Source organism: Marmota monax, unplaced genomic scaffold, assembly GCF_021218885.2.
Source record: "Marmota monax isolate L192 unplaced genomic scaffold, Marmota_monax_Labrador192_F-V1.1 WCK01_AAM20220418_F8-fsc00042, whole genome shotgun sequence".
Lineage (NCBI taxonomy): Eukaryota > Metazoa > Chordata > Mammalia > Rodentia > Sciuridae > Marmota > Marmota monax.
The window spans coordinates 14,546,485-14,567,802 of record NW_026693008.1 but is presented as its reverse complement, the minus strand read 5'-3'; the positions used below and the strand labels follow the sequence as shown (position 1 = coordinate 14,567,802).

Sequence of the window (21,318 nt, the reverse complement as noted above, 5' to 3'; positions counted from 1 at the left end):
GCAGGCATGTTCTTTTATCAGTAAGTGAGAACTCAGCAACTCATACTATTTTTACTTTGCATTTGTATAAGCTCAGAGTCATGCAAATCTCACTATGTTAGCCCTGATTCCCAATACCTTCCTTTCTGAATTCCCCTTTTCTCCTGTAGTTTGAGTGGGGACATGGAGATGAATCATGAGCCTCCTCAAGTACATGTAGGACGGAGATGGAGAACAGAATGTCAACAAATGAAGGGAGAGATGTTTTCTGTTTTTATTCCCATAGATCACGGTGGCTGATCAATCAGGGCTGAATTAGTAACTAATTCATAAGACTAGTGATTCAAAAAGGGTGATCAATTTGAAACAAAAAAATCCCCACTGTCTTATATTAAGCTCTTTTTTTTTTTGGCACCTACAGGTATATATGTTATCCTCAGAATTCACTGAATGAAAACTAAGAAAGCAACCCCTTTTGACTTGGAGGGATCTTCGAGTGTCTGCTCACTCTGTCATCTTTGCACTTGTGAATTTTTAAATAATCATATTAACACATGTTAATTGTAAAAATGGATGGAATTCACTGTGATCTTTCCATACATGTATATGCCATGCATTAATCATATCTGATAACCCTACTACTTTCTACTGTCCCTTTCCTGTCCCCACCTCAGCACTCTTCCCAGTCTATAAAAGTCCTTCTTAATGCCAGGCAGGTGCAAGGCAGAGCCTCTGGGAAAACTTTCCAAATTCCAGGAGGTCAAGTGTTTGGGTTTCAAAAGACAAACAGAGGCATTTGAACGGTCAACAAAAACTAGCTAACTGAAATATGTGAGGATAACTAATAATACCCTGCTTCCCAGAGATTCCAAAGTAACCGCATTTCAACATTCCCAGCCAATGCTTTCCCAAGAATAAAGAATAGTCCTAGTTTATCTTATCTCTCTTTACTTTTCCTGGGCCTGGATGTCCCTCTAGGTCCGCCATTTTGAAAGTTCACACATATCTTGTTTTTTGTGGAAAGGTCTTTATACTGAGATGAGGCAGCCTCTAAATTCTTTTCCCACAGTTCTTGCTGCTCAGGGACTGGTACCCCAGCACTTCCAGGGTCAGATCAGGGAATTTGTCATGCCAAGGGGTGTGAACGGAATTGGGGGCTGGGGACTTTCTTTGGTGGCTGCTCCCTCTGAGGGGTGGGGTTATCTTGATGCCTTTCTGCTCCTTCACAGGAACCTAGACACACTTTCCCACATTCCTACACAAGCACACACAGGGTATTTCTGACTGCTCCCTCTTTTAACCACTTGAAGAGTAGAGAGGTGGGAGGAGCTCTGTTCCAGCTCCACCTTGTTTCTCCCCACCAAGCAGGATTAGCCTTGCTGAGTAATGGTGACTTAAGGACTTGATATCTCTTAGGGCACAGTCCAATATTTAAATGGGAGACAATTTAGCCAATGTCTTGAAATGACATTGTCATTTGGTTCCTACTGAAGACTGCCTCCTTCTCCTTAGAAACCTTCATTTTTTTAGCAGTATGACTTCTACTCCTTGGCTTGGGCCAATGGAGATGCCCGTCAGACAATTGGAAGCTGGAAATGACAGATGTTCTTCATTTTCATGATTGTTACTGTATATAGAAACTGACCATCTGTCAGCATCTTCCAGGATTGCCCTAAAGCCAGCTGCTCACAGAGAGACTTTGTGTAGGGTTGCTATGAATAGTTATGGGGGTTGTGCAGGGCTCAACCCTAAAGAACATCTCTAATATTATATATACTATAAATTTGCATATTTATTTGACAATTTTCTGGCAGTTTGCATTTTAATATCTTATTCTAACAAAATCAGTATATTATGACAAATTTTCTGAGGGATGGGAATAAAGGGTGAGGAGGAAGAAAAAAATCTAAAGAAATAATTCAAAGTTGCATATGGCTAGTGGTGGACCTGCTCCAGGTACAGAGGTAGGGAATCAAGAATGGTAACCAGGCTGTTAGGACTCTGAAGTAACTGGTGTGTGGCTTATCACACTGCTCACTCTTAAAGACTTTTCCTCATTTTTAGACACTAGGTCTTCCTCATCTAGAAACCGAAAGTCTCTTGACATGAGTCTCAGATGCAGCTAGGTCCCCTTTTCTGTCTCTAAGCAGCTACATTTGGTGGCCTCTGTGGCTTTGCTTTCCATGTAATGAGCTGCCTTGGGAAGCCCACAATGGCTGTGTGGTCACATCACTGGGGGAGAAATGCAAGCCCAGAGGACATAAATGACAACTCAGATTCTAGATAGGTAGCTTTTCTTTGAGGCTCTCACACCTGAGACTTATGAGCTGGACCCTGGGAAGCAGAGTTGACAGGAAGCCATGAAGGAGGTGTGGGGTGGATGAAAAGAGTCATACCACACAGAAGAGAGAGGACATGAGGGAGAAGGAAAGGCAGGAATGTAGCAGAGTCAGAGGCTGGGTGTGTACAACAGTGTGACAGCGTGACACCAGTGTGACAGCAAACACAAGGGACTCACATCCGTGTTTAATTTGTGTCCCACAGCTGGGATACAGAGTGGGGATGGCCCAATATTTCTCCCCAATTCTTAAAAAGAAATCAGACACCTGTAATCCCAGCAACTCGGGAGGTTGAGGCAGGAGGATCACAGGTTCAACTTAGTGAGGCCCTGTCTCAAAATAAAGGGCTGAGGGTGTAACTCAGGGATAAAATACACCTGGATTCAATCCTCAGTACCCCCCCCCCAATGTAAAAAGATATAAAGAAATCATACACAGTGAGAAGAACACTGGGCCTAGAGTCAGGAAACCTAAGAAGCTGTCTGCCCTCTGGGTGCCCTTGCACATCCTGTCACCCCCCTGAGCCTCCATTTGTCCTCTACAGGACACAGAAGCAAAAATGCCTGCCTGAGCCACCACATGGGGGGTTACTGTGGGAAGACTGTAAAAATGACATACATATGAAGTCATACATAGGTCTAGACATAACACAAGACTTAATGTTCATCTCTGGGTTCCTAAGGTTCGTAAAGGAAGCACAAGAGACAGCCCAGCTGCTAGTGGCTATGACCCTGGGGGTGTGGTCACCATCCCTGCAACTCAGGTGTTTTCAATAGTGGGGATCATGAGATGGGACAAGATGGTCTCCAAGGTCCCTCTGAGAGCCATCTGTCTGTGAGACCAGGATGGGAATTAGGGATTAGGAAATGGGACAGCATTAGAGTCTGCCTCCAGTAATACACAGTCACTGTGATTTGGGGATAGTCTTCTACAAAGAACAGTGGCTGAGTCTGTGGGCTATTTCTCCCAGACCCACCTCTCACACTGCAGACCCTCGTGGGTGTTACCTGTCATCAGCTATTCTGCTGAGCAGGGGCTCCAGCCAGCCTGGGTGGCACTCGCAGTGGGCATCCATGAAGACCAGCACGTCCCCTGTGGCCCTGGTGGCTCCCAACATCCGGGCCCTGATGGCACCCAGTCTCTTATTGCTCCTGAGCAACTTCACACCCTCCAGCTTGGCCACATATTCGCTGAGAGCGGACTTGAGTTGTCCTGGAATCAACAAGGTTCTGGTCATTGGGGTCACAGATGCAATAGTCAATGGGACTGTGATGACCATCACTTGGGTCACTGTCAGTGGCTGTCTCTTAGAAGCCATCGTGAGCAAAAAGGTCCTGAAACTCAACTGCATTGTTATAAGGTGGTTGTTGCTAAGATGCAAGAGGCTTCCTTAGTTTGGAAGGGGTCACAATTCTATCCACCAAAAGCCAAGGCTTGGTGTGCAAAACCAGGAGAGGAGAGAACTTGCTATTGTTCTCTCATCCCCTAAAACATCCACTGAAACAAGCACATGTCTGTGAATCCTGTCTCCAGTTCTGCTCCCAGGGACCCAATCTAAGATAATGGTCAAGGCAGGTAAAGACAGGGCTCATTGAATCAGCATCTGAGAGATCACTGGGGTGCTAGCTGAGGTGGTCTCACTGTAGGGATACTGTGGTAGAACAGAATGGGAACTTTAGCAGTTTAAGAGCTAGCAGGAGTGGCTTTGCATGCTGACAAACAGCAACTCTGCTTACAGACATTTAACCGTGGAGGCTTGCAGTGGCTAACAGGTACCTTACAGATAGAGAAAACAAAGCAACAGGACAGAACAATCCCCCTTTAGGCTTAGTGCAATAAAGGTCCCTAAGCTTTATGAGCTAAGAGTCTCCAGACTGTTGACAAACTTGTATCGTATAAGGAATGTAGAATGCACTTCCAATAGAATTGCACCAATGCCCTTGCCTTGATGTACCCCAAACGTCCCTTCTTAGTCTTATTTAGGAGAGAATCTATCGAGAGCTCCAGAATAGATTAAGGAAGATTGAAGAGGCAGTTTGAAATTCTCAGAGTCTTAGAGGCAGGTGAGAAGATCACCTGGGGTAAAGCGCTCAGAGGGAGCTGGTAAAACCTGACCTGTTCCTCTCAGAGAATAGCAATGAAGTCCATTTGCAGGAAGTCTATCATGGGCTGGGCATCCCATGCACTTTCTGGTTTAATGATTCAATGTGGAAATTATTATCCCTGATGAATAATCTGAAGCTTGTCTAGATGACTCTACTGCCCAGCTGTGACTATAATTTGGGGTGACTTCAGGAAGCCTGCAGCAGCTTTGTGTCCTGGCTCTCCTCAGGTGTAAAGCAGGGTTGGTGAACTCAGGGTGGCTGTAAGGATTAGATGAGAACAGTGAATGTGGTGGCTATGGTCTGCACTCTGGGTCTCAGCAGGCACACAGGTCACAGGGGAGCAAGCTGGGGGTAAAGGGAGCCAGTGCCACCCCTGGTTGCGGGAAAAGCCTTGCTCCTCAGTGTTGGCAAGGAACATGGGGCCACTGAACAGAGAGCCAGCCTAGTGGTGAGGGGCAGAGGGAGAGTTGGTGAGCAGGTAGCAAACCTTAATGGCTGAGCATGGGATCCAGATGCCTTCTAGGGGTACTGGTCAGCACTGCAGATGTTGGAAGCAGCCACTTCCCGAACACCAGCTCCTCTACTTCCCACTCTCCTGGAGGACCCAGCCCAGATGAGGGTTGGAAGACCCACTGAGCACTTTGACCAGCAGGTCCAGCCCAGTCCAGTACCTACTTATCAGTCCTGCCCAACACCCAGCCAGATATAGCTCAGGAACACATGCACTCCCAAAACCTCTGGCTAGTTTGACTTTCTGCCATGGTCAGGTTGGAAAAAGATCCTACCACAAGGACCTTAGAAAGAAGAGGCCCTCGTCATTCTTTCCTGTCCTCTATCACTGCCTTTAGAAACATGCTTCTCAGGGCTGGGAATGTGGCTCAGTGGCAGAATTTCTGTCTGGCATGTACAAGATCCCAGGTTTGATCCCCAACACCAGATAAAACAAAACAACCATGTTTTTTAAACCTCAGAAAATGCTTAGCTTCCCTTCAATAGCCTCATCTTTCTACAAAGCTAGATGGAGCCTGTGGAGGTCATTTAGGTAATTCAGAAATGTAGGAACCAAAAACCAAAGCAGTAGTTCTCAAAGAGTGGTCCATGGACCAACAGCAACACTGACTAGAAATAGGAATTCCTGGGCCCAAGCTCAGACCCAGAAACTCTGGCCCTGTCAGGCCTGCCAGGTGACTCGGACCCAGCCTAAATTGGAGAACTGCCAACCTCAAGGTCAGATGGGGGCTTCTCTGTGTCAATCTTCTTTTCAGGTATATCCATTAGTGTTTCCTGTCATGATGGGGAAGCATTTGAGCAGATTTTTTTTAGCAGATTCAGCTCTGGCCAGTTGTTTCCTTTGGCCCCAACCTCCTTTTCTGGACAGTAGGTAAGTTGGTCTCAACAAGGTGAGTTGTAGAGCTCTTTACCCAAGTTCTAGGTTACAGTGAGCCCTCAAAAAATGGTCACCCTCTTGTGACTCTCCAGCATTTTTTGGACTGTGTTGAGGCTGGGGCCTGAGAGAGAGACCGCAGTGGGATCAGACTGCAGTGACCCTCCCCAGGACCCTTCCAGAACTTTCCACTTGCTTGGCTTCTTCCCCTTTTCTGTCTGGCTTTCCCCACTCCCTTACTGGTTTTCCCTAGGGGCTCATTATTAATAAGTTCCTTGCACATGAATTCTCACCTGGAGCTCTGCATCTGGGGAACTTGCCTAAAATGGTTTCCAAACCCCACTCTTTTGCAGGTTTCTTGTTTAAAAAAATAGTTTAAGACTCACAAGAATTTGCAGGGGTCCAGGCCCACCCCAGCGAGCCTGGAGGAAACCCATAGCTACCTTGTTGACTGAGGTCATCCACGAGAATGACCTCTTTCAGGAAAGCCCTGGGTGCTGTGTCAAGGATGCTGTGCACGGTCCTCAGGAGGGTGGACCAGGCTTCGTCATGGAAACAGAGGATGACACTGGCTGTGGGCAGGATCTCCTCAGGGCGCTGCTGCAGACACCTGCAGGGAAGAGCCAGGGAGATGTCAGGTAAAGGCTGCCCTCATCCTTGAGCTCACTCTGTGGACCTGCCCTTGTCACATGGCTCCACCCAATCCTAGCTCTCCTTGGAGTTTCTTAAAATTTCTATGGAAAGAGACTCCAACATACTTATAGTGGTGCCATCTACTAGCTCCCAGCTCTCAGATCCCAAGAGCTCCTTTTACTATATTTAATCCACACCCTCTCATTGTACTTAAGGGGTGTTGTCACCATTCTCGGCAGATGACTGTCTTCATCTGTACTACAGGAATGAATGACATTACCAACCTCAGAGAACTGTCACAAAGCTAAGTAGGATGATGTGCATTATGGTGTCCTATGAACACTAATTGACATTCATTCAAGGACAGAAACACTATTTTCTTCTTCTTTTTTTAAATTCCACAACCTAGCACAACAGCTGGGACACAATAAATGTTACCTCATTATTATTATTATTGAAGAGGGGACAAAATTTAACATTTGTGGATTGACTACATGTGACACGCTATTTGGTCCTTTGCACATATTACTACATTCACCCCCCCCCCCAAATAAGTCTGTGGGCTATGCTATCTCATGCTCATTTTACAGGTGAGACTCAGAGAGGAGACAAGAATCCTTAAGTTCACATCATTGGCAGGTGGTAGAGCAGGATAGTCTATTTTCAGAGCTCTTATGCGCTTTTTGCTTTCCTGATGGGTGGTGGGTACCCAGGGTGCACACTGCTGCCCATCCAGGGGATGTCTGAGCTTCCTTCCCTTCTGTCCAGAAGAGTAGGCTGCTTGCCACTTGCTTTCTGTCTGTGGAGAGTCTGAGTGGGCCCAACGTGAAATGAGCTGTAATAACAACCTTATATCTGGAGCTCACATTTATTCACAAAAGGTGCCTTCCTAAAATGTGTTTCTGAAGTGCTTCTTTCTGGGTTGTAGCTGCTAAAAACTATGTCTTTCCTCACAGGGACACTGGAATCTGGGCTATCTCAAGACCCTAAACCTTCAATACCTAAAGGCCTCTGTGAAGGCAGAACTATGGGCAAGCATGGCAACCAGACTGAGTCTGGTCCTGCCTGAGGGACATGCATCTGAAACAGGGTCCACTGTGCTACTCATCCGCTGAGCATTCCTGGTACCAACCACAATAGGGCTGAAAACTCTCAACACACAGATGACTCTCCAAACAAAGTCCTGCCTGCAGAGAGGGGTCAATTGGTTCTAGGTAAGGGCATTCAGGTAACAGAAAACGGAATTCCTAGATGATTAAAAAAACACACATACATCTCATATGCTAGCTAAGTGTTTTTGTTTGTTTATGAATTTTTATGCTATTTCTTTCCATAAATGTTTTGAAGCGTTTTAAGGGCTAAGGTATTTCTAGAACGAATTTGAAATTGGCTTCTGAGATTTTTGTATCCAAAGTGAAATGGGAGAGTATGACACAGCAGAATCCTCACTCAGAGAAGTCACATTCTAGGTGTTTTTAGGGAAAGCAATACTCTTTCAAGTAATTTTTTTCTTTCAATTCATAACATCTGATTTTGAAATAGTTTAAGACTCACAAGAAGTTGCAAGAGTCATGCAGAATTCTCGCGTTCCCTTCAACCAATGTCTCCAAATGATATCTTCCATAACCATTCAATTGATCAACTGTTCAATTGTTCAATACTATTAACTCAAATATGGAATATTTAGATTTTATCAAATTTTAAAAATGTTTTTTATTAGTGAATTATCATTATACATAATATTGGGGTTCATTGTGACAAGTTCATACATATGTGGAAAATAATTTGCTCCATTTCAGTCCCCAGTACTCCCCCCACCCCACCCCCATTCCTCTTAAAGGTGAAATTCATTGTGTGGTATATTCATATGTGTACATGGCATAATTTGGCCAATTTCATTCATTAAAGGAATTCCTATGTACTGTAGAAAGATTTCCCTAAATGGATGACGATGTCCTTAGAATCATCCTTAAAACAATGAACATATTTATTTGAACTTTTACCATCTGAGTTCAGGGCTATTAAAATAACATGGCCAAAGTGCAGATGGCTTCCCTGTAAGTCTGGGAGCCCTGGTGCAGGCACAAGGCAGGCTTTGCTGAGCTCTCTTACCCCTCCATCCCCCTCTTCCACTCCCTGCCTCCTCATTTGCTACTCCTACTGGAGCTTTCTTTTCCTGATTCTGTGACTTCCAGAATTTCTACTCTGTCCTCACAGCTACTCCATCCTGCTCACAAGCCCGTTTAGAGTGTCCTTTGTATCCTCTCCATTTCCTTGTCTATGGGTATAGACAAATCTAGGGGTCCTAGGACCAGGGCTGGTGGCTAGGAAAAGACAGATTTCTTCAGTGAATTCAGTGGGTTTGAAAAAAAAAAAAACCCTACATTGTTACTTGGGCATATTGCCGGAAGGTTGGCTGTGTTCTAAGATAGGAAAGGAGTTTGGGGACAGAGAGGCCTGGATTTGGAATCCCTGTGAGGGCAGTATAATGTAGGGTTGTCTTGCCCACCCACAGATCTGACCCCTTTCTTCATCCTAACCCACAGAATGTGAGACATGGAAAGCAGACATGTGTGTCCCTGTAGTAAAGTGGTTGAAAGATCTCCAACTTTGGAATCAGACCTATTTCAATTTGAATCTTCACTGTGCTGCTTCCGAAGTTTCCTTGGGTAATACACTCAATATTTATAAGCATACGTTTCCTCATTTGAAAAATAAGGATAATAATATTTGCCCATTAGGCCTGTTGTGAGAATCAAAGACTAATAGTAAGCACTCAGTGACTATTTTATTGCCATCTGGGGAAAAGACAGGATGTAATTAGCACAAATACTGTATTTATGATCATCTTCGTGAGCTGTGGCTATCTTTCATCAACTCTATGGCCTACTGATCTACTTTCACATCTGATTTTTCACACCTGCACGATGAGAATGCCAACCGTGACCACGTAGAGCTTTTGTGAGGAGTATGTCTGACCAAGTACCCAGCACCTGGCTTGTGGCACAGATCCCTCCAATGAAACAAATTCTCATTTAAACTCTAATTCTTTAAGATTACATTTCTTGCATATTCCCAAAGTTAAGAGATGAGAGTGTCCTGCTCTGCTGAATAGCTGGTGACCAGGGCACCTGACTTCTTCTCTTTGGCCTTCTGGAACATTCTCTAGAACCGCAGTCTCTCCTGACAATTCAGATTATGTCTCTGGAGTTTTGCAACTTACCACCTGTGCAAATGATCCTGGGTAAGTTAGTTGGCCCTTGGCACCTTGGTTTCCTCAGAATAGAAACAATAGCACCTAATTGCTAGGGCCTCTGTGAAGATTAACTGACCCTCATAAAACATTGGGGAAAGTCCTGAATGTCTACTGCCATTATTAACAAATACACCATTACTATAAAAGGTACCTCTAAGGCTCTTGCAGCCTTGAGATGCATTGTTCTTGATTCTATGGGCTCCCTTTGCAGTAGATGGAAAATCAGGGAAGCAGGCATTCCAAAGAGAATTTCATAGACTCCTCTTGGTCCTGAATTATTTGGGTTTCATGAACAGATGCTAAGTGTGTTTTCACAGTGACAGAAGAGATGACAGGCTGATGGATGGGCAGAGAGCTGAGCAGGGCAAACTAACAGGCTGCTAAGGGTTTTTCAGGGCCTGGTGGACCCTGGAGGGGGATATGTCCCCATGCCATGGAGGAAGGTCTCCTGGCAGTAGCTCAAAGAGGATCCTTTCCCCTCTTCCAGGGGAAGAAACTCACACAGCCTTCAGGACCCCACACAGACTACTGCGGGCCATCTTTCCAGGCAACTGCAGAACTGCTGGGAAACCAGAGCTGAAAATAACCATGGAAATAATCTGATATTTCAGGGGTGGACCAGCACCTGCTCTGAGTGAGCCCCCACTGCCAGTGTCAGAGACCCTAATGACAGAACTCAATATTATAAACAGAAGGGTGCAAGGCCTTGTGTGTCAGGGCCTTTTAAGGGATTTTAAGGGGACCCATGATTGATTATCTTGTTTCTGGTGGCAGAGAGACCTGTGAATGGTGTAAGCTGGATAGCTCCCAGACACCAGACGAAGGAAGGGATAGCAAAGACACGTGCCATTTTAACAGATTTACAGGCTCTGGGATGGTCTTCACCTGCCTGAGGGCAGCACAGAGCCACCTGGGGATGGGAAAATTGGATGAGTTCTCTCTATACTCATAGACACAAGTGGCAGCGAAGTGGAGAAATTGAGTGTGACGTAGATCCCCTGAGAGCAGCCAAACTCCACCCACCTTGCTCCAAAACTATTAGTTTAGGGCATCTTAGGAGGAGACTCGGAGTGAAATGGACAGGAGACCAGGATTGGTCATTGGGTTCAAATGCTGAGCCTGTTCTTATGTGACTTGGGCGACTGATAAAAACTGAAAATCTTCCTTCCTTTCAAGAACTTTCAGATCCTCAGGCCTGTTTTCATCTTCAGTAATCAATTCTCATTTCTTGCCATCCTGTTGACTCCATTAAGTCCTTTCTGAGCATGCAATGTGCTTAACCTCAGCTTCCCCGTCTGTGAAAAGGGGCTGCGGAGAGGATCAAATGAGTTAATGTGTATGAAGTACTTAGCTCGGTGCCTTGATCAGAGTAAGAGCTCAACAAATGTTAATAATTACTTCTTGCAAGCCTCTCATGTGGCTGCATACCTCTCTAAGCCTCAAATTATTCATCTATAAAATAAGGATAATAAAGGAGTTACTTTAGAGGACTGTGTAAAGATTAGATAAGCAAAGGTTTAGGTTGTGTGCTTTGTTCACAGCAAGCTTCCAATAACTGAAAGCTGTTACTATCACTGTGTGCTGATTAACATGTCTCTGAGGTTGTCCTTCAGCATGTCTCTGCAGTTTGGGGACAATGGAGGACATGGTCAGGTGCTTTGGGAATAACAATAGAATTTCCCCATGCACTATCTCACTTAATCACATCCCCACCATTGGGTCTGTTGCCTTGCTTGATCCCAGCAGGTGCCACACTGAGATCGCCTTGGAATGGTGCCTCTTGGAGTTGTGCAACATGGCAGCACAGTCCCTTACCAAAGATCACAGGCGAGGGAGGCCACAGGAGTGATTGAAGCTCCTGTTCCCTGCTGGACCTACAGTAATCTCTGTAGAGCCCTGGCCTGACAGTGAAATGCTCCTTATCATTCAGATAGCCATTGGGAACAAAAGCCTCCAAGCTCCTTCCTCACCCAGTGACTTTGGAGGTTTCCATTTAATTTTGTTAAACTGAAGGGTAATTTCCCTTGAAGTAAGTCCTGTGAGAGTGAGCATCCACTCACCCCGTAGCTGATGGAAATGCTGGAAGAATGGTAAGAAAAGATCCAGGTAGCAAGTCCCTATTCTATGTTTGGCAATCCTAGAGCAAGAGGGTATGAGGAGGTAGGTGGGAATATGAGAGGCAGATAGTAACAAACGTGAGGCTGCAGAAGGCAGGCAGCAGCCATGCTTCTCAATATTAAGTGTGTACCCGAATGGCTCCGGACGGAGCTGGTTAAGTGCAGATTTACAGTGGGCCGGGTTGGGGGTGCCTGCAGAACTGCCCTTCTAGTAAGTTCTCAGCTGAGGCAGAGGAAGTTGGTCCCTGGACCACTGCTCAAGTAGAGGGCAGTAGTGTTCAGTGGCAAGACAGTAGTAGGTAAGTTGACAGAGAGCAGGATGCTGGAGCAGGGGCCTAGCACCTCCTGATGAACGATGTCAGGAGGGACAAGCCCCTCAAAGTAGTATGGACCGTGTGTCTCTCACCTGTGTCCTTCCTCTGGTCTGGCCTGGATATTTCCCTGTTCCTTCCTTACTCCCCATATTGTGGTAGGACAGAACAGCAACTTTAGCAGTTTAGTATCTGACAGGCTGTGGTTTTTCATGCTGACACACAGCAGCTCTGCTCATTGACATTTAACCATAGAGGCTTGCAGTGGCTAACAGGTACCTATAAAAGATAACTGCAGTAGCAGACGCAGGAAAAAAAGTAGATTGACAGAACAATCCCCCTTAGGCTCAGTGCAGTAGAAGTCCCTAAGCTGTATGAGTTAAGAGTCCCTAGGCTGTTGACAAGCTTGCAACCATATAAGGAATGTAGAATGCACCCCCCAATAGAATTGCACCAGCCCCCTTGCCTTGATGTACCCCAAACTTGCTTATATATAAAAATAAAAGCTTTGCTGTGCTCAGGACTCATATTTGGGAATTATCCCCCTGGGCCATGGTGCCACCAATAAAGTGTTGCTTCCAGATCTTGGTGTTCTGACCCTTGTTTCCCCTTAAAATGTCAACATGCATAACCCCATTGTCTCCAGTAACTTGAGCATCTCAGTTTCTTTTCACTTTTGAGGACCTCAATCAGTGGTTCTCAGGCCCAGTTACATGTTGGAATCACTTAGAGTCCCAGAGAATCCTATTTAATTGGTCAGAGTTGGAGCTGGCATGATGATTTGTAAAGCTCTCCAGTGGATCCTAATGTGCCACCACACTGTGAACCATTAGCCTTATCAGAGCTTCTCAAACTCTAACATGAATATAAATCACCTAGGGATCATGTTAAAATAGACATTTTCACCCAAGAGGTCTGAATGGGGCCTTACTGTCTGTATTTCTGGTGCTGCTGGTCTGAGGACCATGCTTGGAGAGACACTGTCATAAATAAAATCAATTTTCTCCCACAGGAATTTAAAAAGACAAGGTGCAGTCTGACTTCCTCTAATGTGACCCCCAGCTGGGTTTGTCCAGAAGCACATAACAAAACCCTCCCACAATGGCTACCCTGAGTGCCCTGACCCGAGGGGTTATACTCAGCCCTGTGCACACCACAATCCCATTGAGGGGTGACGGATCCAGAGGAGGGGTGCCCCATCATGTCCACACTAGCCCGAAGGGCTAAAAGCTTGATGCTGGTGAGTTACCTTTATGGTGTGGCCAGCCAGTCCCCAGAAGCAAGGCTTGTGCTGACCATGTTGGGTGTTTTTCCTCTTTTTAGCAGGAGGTAGGGGTGGCAGGTGGGGAGGGCTAAGCTGAGGTCCAGCCCTGGCGCCAGCCCCAGCCCATTCCTGTTCTCACTCTTCCCTCCTTGCCTCTCAGGTTGACTGATGTCCTGTCCGTTGCCTCCTCTCTCATTTGCAGGCCAGGCTGTCAGAGTCAACAGAGGGGCGAGGAGTCACCCCAAGTGACTCACAGCCCGGAGGGAGAGAGCCTTGGCAGTGAACTGAATGGACCTGGTGAATTGCAACACTGCTTACTGCTAGACAACAAAGCTGCTGCCAGAATGATTCTCTGGCCCCTGCCCTGGCCCAGCGTGGCCTCTCAGTCAGGAGGGAGGAGAAAGGGAAGAGAGCCCTTGCCCTCCACGGACTGGTGCCTCAAAATCCTGGGTCTCAACCCAGGTTGCACATCAGAACCACCTGGGAGGTTTAAAATGCTGCATGCCCAGCTCTCACCCTGGACTAAGTAAATAAGAATCCCTAAAGTAGAGTCTGAGTATCAGGACTTTTTAAGACTCTCCAGATAATTCCAGTGTGCCTCCAGGTTTGTGATGATTTAGCAACCCCCAGGGACAGAAAATAACTGCTTAGAGAAAGAACGGTGATCAGTCCACAGCTCAACCTTTTCTCTGTCTCTCCAAATTACTTCCCCAGCCTTTACTGAAGAATATAAAGGGAACCTTCTGCTTGGACTTTAATACTGGAGGGAGGGGGATCATCACATGTTTTATCATTTTTCTCTGCAATCCCATGCATCATTATCATTCCATTTTACAGTTGAAGAGACTGAGCCTCAGAGAGGCTGAGTGACATGTACAAGGTCAAACAGTAAGATGCAGGACCAGGATTCAACTCCAGGGTCATTTTCCTATGAGAGTTTGAATTAGTCACACTTGTGGGTACATAAAACATGGGCTAAACCCAAGTTTAATGCAAGTTATAAGTTGGTGCAAACAGAATAAAACTGACCGCAATTAAGCTGATATTTATATTTCATGAAAATCTCCCAGGATCATGAGGAACACTATATTCCTCTCTGCCTCTCTTCTTTATTTCCTGATTCCAGTACCACCTGTCTGGAGGAACCTTCCTGAACTTAACTACCTCTCCACTCACTTTCGATACCAGTAGTTCCCTGATCTGTCTAGCATCCATCTTTAAAAATTCAGATTACTGGTATCTGACTCAGAACTATGGAAAGCCAGTAGGGGCTGAAAGGCTATGTTTTTAATATGCATCCAGAAGAATCAGTTCATATTTTGGAAATCAGTGGTGTAGCCCATTGCTGTTATAAAGTGTTGTCTGTGGGAGCTTAGCCTCTTGGGCTGCTGCCCTGACCTATGGAGTCAGACTCTGCTTTTTCACAAGCTGCCCAGGTAATTGGCAGACCTGCTAAAGTTTGAGAAGCCCTACTCTGTGTCTCAGAGCAGTGGTTCTCAAACTAATTTCAGATCAGCAGAAGCAGGATCTGGGAGCTTGTAGAAATGCCAATGCTTGAGCCCCAACATAGACCTACAGAATGCGAAGCGGGTAGGGTGGAGGCCAGGAATCTGTCTATTAACAAGTCCTCTGGATGCTTGGATGCGCATTCAAGTTGGAGAGCTGCTTCCCTGGATGTTGAGGTATGAAACACTTGCTCATGTGGAGCCTCTTGGATCCTAGGAATCCATTGACCTACATGGGATCCAGGATGATCAAAGGACAACTTTGAAAACAACCAGTGCTGCATAAGGCTAAGTGGCTAGACTTGTTCCTCCCCAACCCCTTGTTGACAGCAGCTTAGCAGGGCTGAGATAATCCTATGCCTCAGTTTGTGACTCCATCCTCGGCCCTTCTCTTTAGTTCATCTGTGTTTTCTGATTCAGTTGTATGCCCTCCCTGAGCATCCCTGTGAGTATGGGCTGTCTTGTGAAGAAGTTAGAGTGGATTTACACCACCCTTATGGATACCATGCTATAAATTTCACTTCTTCCTCTTGCAGAGGATTTTCAAGGTCTCCCTTCACTGTGAGCAAAAGGTGAGTCTGTGTCTAGCTGGGACTCAGTATTTCATGGGATACAGCTCCTCTGGTGCCCTGTGGTGAGACACAAGGTGGCCTCAAATCCTCAGGACCACCAAGGACGCTGAGCTAGCCTCCTCCTACATATCTCCCCAGGGACCTGTCTGCATTTCCCCCACTTCAAGATAGAAAAACTATAGAAATGTTTCCATCCCATGTGACTTGCCCAATCCCTGGCCTGGGAAGTGGCAGACTTAGAAAGTCTAGCATGGTGATTGAGTTTGACTTTGGTGTCAGAAACGCCTGGTGAGATGACTTGGTCTCTCCACCTTTCAGTGCCTCAGTTTTTTCATTCACTAAATGAAACCTACTTCATGGGTTTGCTATGCAGATTAAATAAATGAAAACCTCTTGGCAGAGTCTCTAGTACATGGTAAGTGCTCAATAAATATTCACTATAATTTTACCTCTTGCCTGAGGCAGTCTTTGGATGGCTTTTATATTGATTTTTTTTTCTTTTTTTGGTCTTTGCATTATTGTTAACTTTCTTTGAAAGTCCCCTATTCAAACTGAACTCCAGGGGTACTCAGAGAGAAGGCCTGGGGCCCAGACAGGGGGCTGGACAAAGGCCAGGGCGGGTGTGGGGGTTCTTTTGAAAGAATTGAGGCCAGAGATGCGTGTCTGGATAAGGAGTTTGGATGGGCTTGCAAGAAGCTCTGGGGCAGGCACCGAATACACTGCGCAGGAGGCAGCGACCCCGAACCTGTTCTCTCTCCCACCCCTGGTGGGAAAGCCGGAAAAGCGGTGGTGCAGGGTCCGCATACAGTAGACGCGTAATGCTTGGCTATTTCTTTCATGTCTTGTATTTAGACCCGGTTTTAAGAGTCTAGGAGAGCGGTGGGAGGAGGAGAGCGCAGGAGGGAGGGTGGGCGTTGTTGCCTAGCTTCGCAGGAACTGTCCTATCAATGAGTGTCGCGGTGTGACCTGCGGAATGGAAATAGAGGAGTCTTGGGGGCGAGACCTGTCTGCACATAGCGGTGGAGGCCAGCAGAGGGCGATGCACACCTCCACACAGAGTGGTGGCTGTGGGAGGCCTGGCAAGCTGGGGTGGAGAGACCAACTGTCTTGCTTAGCCTGAAGTTGAGGGGTTTCCCCACTGCCAAGGATTTTTCAATGCTCATATGGGGACAGTCCCAGGAAAACTAAAACCAGTGGGTTACTCTGGATGAAAGAAGTAGCCTCCAAAGTGGTGCACACACATATGCACACATATACATGCTCACCCCAAACACACCTGGCACAAAATGTACCCACTTGTACCACATGCTTACACACCTACCTATCCCACACTCATGTGCATCACAGCACAGGCATAACATGTAGCATTGTTGATCTTTTTCTGGGGGGGGGGGGGTACCAGGGATCGAACTCAGGGACACTCAACCACTGAGCCACATTCCCAGCCCCATTTTGTATTTAATTTAGAGACAGGGTCTCACTGAGTTGCTAGGGCCTCACTTAGTTGCTGAGGTTGACTTTGAATTTGCAATCCTCCTGCCTCAGCCTCCCGGGCCGCTGGGATTACAGGCATGCATCACCGTGCTGGCTTGCATAGCTCTTTTATAACACATGTGCAACACTCTCACACAATACAAATGTGCAACGCAGTCAAAACAAATACATTTGCACACATGTACCATATTCACATGCAAAACATTACATCACAATGTGTGCATATGCACACAGGCACAATACATATGCTCATTACACCAAATGCATAACATGCACAATATACACACATATTACATCCATGCAAAATATGCATACCTGTGCACAGTGCACAAGCCACAAAATTCACCCACTGTGTACCATGTACATACAGTACATTCATTTTCTTCAGGATGCATGAGTAATACACATACAAAGTTGCACAAATACGTATTTGTGCAAGTTTGTGTGTGTGTTACTCATGCATACCATCTCCCTGGGCACAAATCTGCATGTTATGCCCACTTCCCAACTTGCCTCCTGGAGTTGGGGCAGGCTAAGCTGCAGTCAGCACAGTAGTCTAGCTCCGGATGCACTCACAAAATGCATTTATAACGTGTAACACATGCAATATACACACTCACCCAGTACACACACAAGCATGTCATACCCATGCAACATGGTCACAACATGATACTCCTGCACACATAGATCATATGCAAGACAAGCACCACATCAAACACACATGGACACAGTGCATGTATGTTGTTACTATGGACACAGCACATACACAACATGCACGCACATATGACAACACACCGCACAGCTCTAATAAGTGCACATCGTACCACATACATGATATACACCAAGCACACAGGAATCACACAATACACAATTCACATACACTACACACAACATACATGCATTTCTATTTAATATATACACAACACAATGTACATACAATATGCAGTACATCCACAAACACAAACACACACATGCATAGCATACATGCACACTCCTTTGGTAGCCAAAGTCTCTTGTTTGAGGTAATGTTTCTTATTTGCAAAATGAGGATATTCTTCCTGCTGTAGTCAATGGGAAAATGCATCATAAAAATTGAAAACTGTTCCTTTATTCAGCAATCATTTCTTTACTGCATGCTGGGATATACAATACGAATTCAGTGCTAACCTTCTCTGGAGCTCACAGCATGGCAGGGGAAGCAGGCATTGAACAAATAAATACATCAATGACCATTTAGCTTCAGTTGTACTAAGTACTAAACTCCAGGGTGCTGAGAGCACAAAACTGGAATGGGGTGGGAGTTTCCTGAAAAGTGCTTTATAAGCCAAGGCCTGTGGTCAGAGCAGCAGGGATGGGAAGACCTGGGTGAGGTGATGAGGCACCAGAGTACACAATTTAAGGAGGTGCTCACACCCAGGTGCTGACCCTGCATTTGCATGCCCCTGAGCCTGAGTGGCAGAGCAGCAAGCCCGAGAGGGACCAATCAGGGATCGGAGGAGCATATGCACTGCTCCCAGCTGCTGCTCTACACATATCCTCTTGCTTCAAGGGGTTACAGGATATGTTTGCTTTCCAGGAAACCCTCTGAGCTCTGGGAAGAGCCATGACTTCTAGGGAAGGGCCTTTGATCACCCAAATGAACCAGCTGCATTGCTCCTGGAGGCTGGTAAGCAGTGCCCCACCCCCTTCCCCTTGGCCAGCCATGGTAAGGGAGGGCCAGGGTGTAAAGCATGAGCCTACCATCTCCCTGGGCACAGATCTGCATGTCATGCACACTTCTCAGCTTGCCTCCTGGGGCTGGGGCAGGCTAAGCTGCAGTCAGCACAGTAGTCTAGCTCCAGAGCACCGGAAGTAGTCCCTTGGTCTAGCACATTAAGGAGGGTGGCAGAGTGGTGGTTTAGGCAGTCTGAAGCTTAAATGCCGGAATTCAAGTTCCTGCTTTGGCATGTACTAGTTGTGACTGTGGGAAAGCCACTTGGTCTCTCCATGCCTTATTTTTCATTCCTATAAAAATAACAGGATGCTAATACTAGCACCCATCCTCCAGAGTGGTAAGGGACTTCATAGAACTTCATGAGTTAGAACATGGAAAGCTCTTAAATTAAAACCAGGCACATGGCAAGAGCCACATAAATGTTAAAAAGCAATTGTTATTCTGATCCAAAATAAAAGCAAACACTAACAATAAGCTTCATGTAAAAATGTATTGGAGTTGGAGCATTAGAACTGGACAGTGCATGGAGAACATCTGCTCTAACCTTCTTTGTGTGTTACACAGATAAAGCTGTGTGACCTGAGGATCTAAAGACAGGACAAGAGCCTAGGGCAGGGAAGAGAATGAACAAGCAAGAACCTCTCACTTTCTGTTCTCCCGGGATAGTGGCTCTCACCCGGAGGTCTTGTTAGATACAGATCACTGGACCCCACCCCCACCCCCCGGGGTCTGAGATAGGATCTGAGAATCAGCATTTCTAACAAGTGCCTCATCAGCAAGGCTGATGCTGCCCCAGGGACCACACCTTGAGAAGTGCTGCCCTAGCAACAGAGGAGGCTTAGCATCCTGCACTCTGCTGCCGCCTGATCCCGCCACACTAGAGAAGGGAAAGCGAGGGCCTTACTTACAGCGGGTGCCGCACCTCGGGCAGGGCCCTGTGAAGGGGCAGGCGGGCACTGAGCGCCTCGTTGAGGCCATGCGAGTCCAGGCTGAGTGGGGTCATCTCCTTTTCTTCTGATACCTCCCCATCCTCCTCCTCGGCCCCCCAGTCCCTCTCTGGGGCTTCCTCATCCGGCCTCTTGCTCAGATGCTTGATGAGCCGGTAGCTGCCACCTCTCCTGCCCTGGCTCTGATTCCTTCTGGCCCTGGGTGAAGCCACAGCCACTAGCAGCTGATCTTCCCGCAGCGAGATAAAGGGCGGCAGGCCCTCCAGGAGGTCGTACTCCTCACCCTCATCCTCAGCCTCCAGGACCCATTCCTGAGATTCCCCAAAGTCCAGGTGGTACCGGCTTTCAGGGGTGTGCTTGTTGGCCTGGGCTGTGACAGCCTGTTGCCCAGTGTGCAGGGGAGGATGCAACATGGCCACCATCATCAGGATGCATCCCAGCATCAGGAACAGCAGGAGGAACTGAAGTCTGCACGGTCCATGCCTGTACCGCTTCTTTAGGAGCATGTTGCTACAACTTGCCAGATGCAACAGGTCATGTTCAAGTTTGCTTTCTCATCCGGCTCCAGGTTCCTTCAAGCTTGCAGCAGGACCTGGTTGCTCATTCCACCTGGAAGTTTCTTTTGCCAGTTACTTAACCTGCTCCTTTTTTCCCGTCTGACATTTGCCAACAGCATGTGTAAAACCTGCTTCCACTTATCAGAAAGTCCACAGGACCCCAGTTTCACCCCAGGTCCTCTGCGTGGCTTTCTTTAATTGCCTTCGGAGAGCCCATTCACAAGGACTTTAAACTGAATTGCTTGCTCCCCTTTTACCCTGTTTTTCTCCTTGGGGAAAAAAAATGAATCCATTCTGCTCAGGTGTTTAGTCCCATGTGTTTCTTTCCCCCTTTGCATGAATGGTCAGGCTGCTCTGAGATGTCTGGGGTGAGCTGGTGGGTTTTCAGTGCAGCAGAGCTGACAGCCGTCCCTCTTTGGACGCTTCAAGTCAGGTCAGATCAACAGATGTAAAGCCGGCAGGCAGTGCCTGATTTCCTTTCACACATAGCTCTGCTCAGCGGAGAGCCCTCTGCCAGACACAGCCCAGAGCCAAGCGAGCGTCTCGCTCGTGGTCCTAATGCCCTCAATGTTCCCAGGCTTTGCACAACCCGAAGGCGTCACTGCTAGAACCAAATCAAAACAGGAATGTCCCAAGAGTTCCGATTTGAATCTCATTCATAGGAGGAATTCTTTCCCCACCCAAAGGAGTAGGAAAGAGTATTCCCTCCTGGTGCAGAAAGGCTGCACTTGTGACATAGAGGGGAGGAGTTGCCTGGATCTTTGCGCCCTCAGCCTCCCACAGGTGATCTGCCAGGCTGGACTGGACTCTCCTTCCCTTCCCAGGAACCCCATCCCCTGCTCTCCTGAAAACAAGGGGATGGCAGCATGTAAGCCCCTCCTGTTCCCACAATAGCACTGTGCTCCAGCCACTGGGGAGGGCATGCTGGAGCAGGTGTGGCACGCTCCTTCAACTGCAAAACTCCCTTTAACCCGCACCCAGCACCTACTGTGTGTGTGCCAAACTCTTCTGGGAACTGGGATTATAGCAATGAATAAAACAGTCAAAACAGTGTGTGTCTCATGGAGCTTACATGCTAATAGTGGAGACAAAGAGATGATTAATTAAAATATACAGTGAGTCAGATGGTGACAAGGGCTAC

General features: G+C 46.8%; 1 protein-coding gene across 3 annotated transcripts in view; it reads right to left on the bottom strand.

Moving 5' to 3' along the window:
- Galnt15 (polypeptide N-acetylgalactosaminyltransferase 15) overlaps positions 1–20,789 on the bottom strand; it is a 40,913-nt gene extending 20,124 nt beyond the window's left edge. The window contains exons 1-3 of one of the 3 annotated variants that reach the window (XM_046452997.2): positions 19,582–20,789; positions 6,251–6,417; positions 3,326–3,530 (exon numbers count right to left, since the gene is read on the bottom strand). In XM_046452997.2, the coding sequence (XP_046308953.1) occupies positions 3,326–3,530; positions 6,251–6,417; positions 19,582–20,126 (917 nt within the window). In that variant the 5' untranslated portion in view covers positions 20,127–20,789. The remainder of the gene's footprint in view (positions 1–3,325; positions 3,531–6,250; positions 6,418–19,581) is intronic. The other 2 variants (XM_046452999.2, XM_046452998.2) reach the window with 2 other exon arrangements.
- Positions 20,790–21,318: the final 529 nt, after the last annotated feature.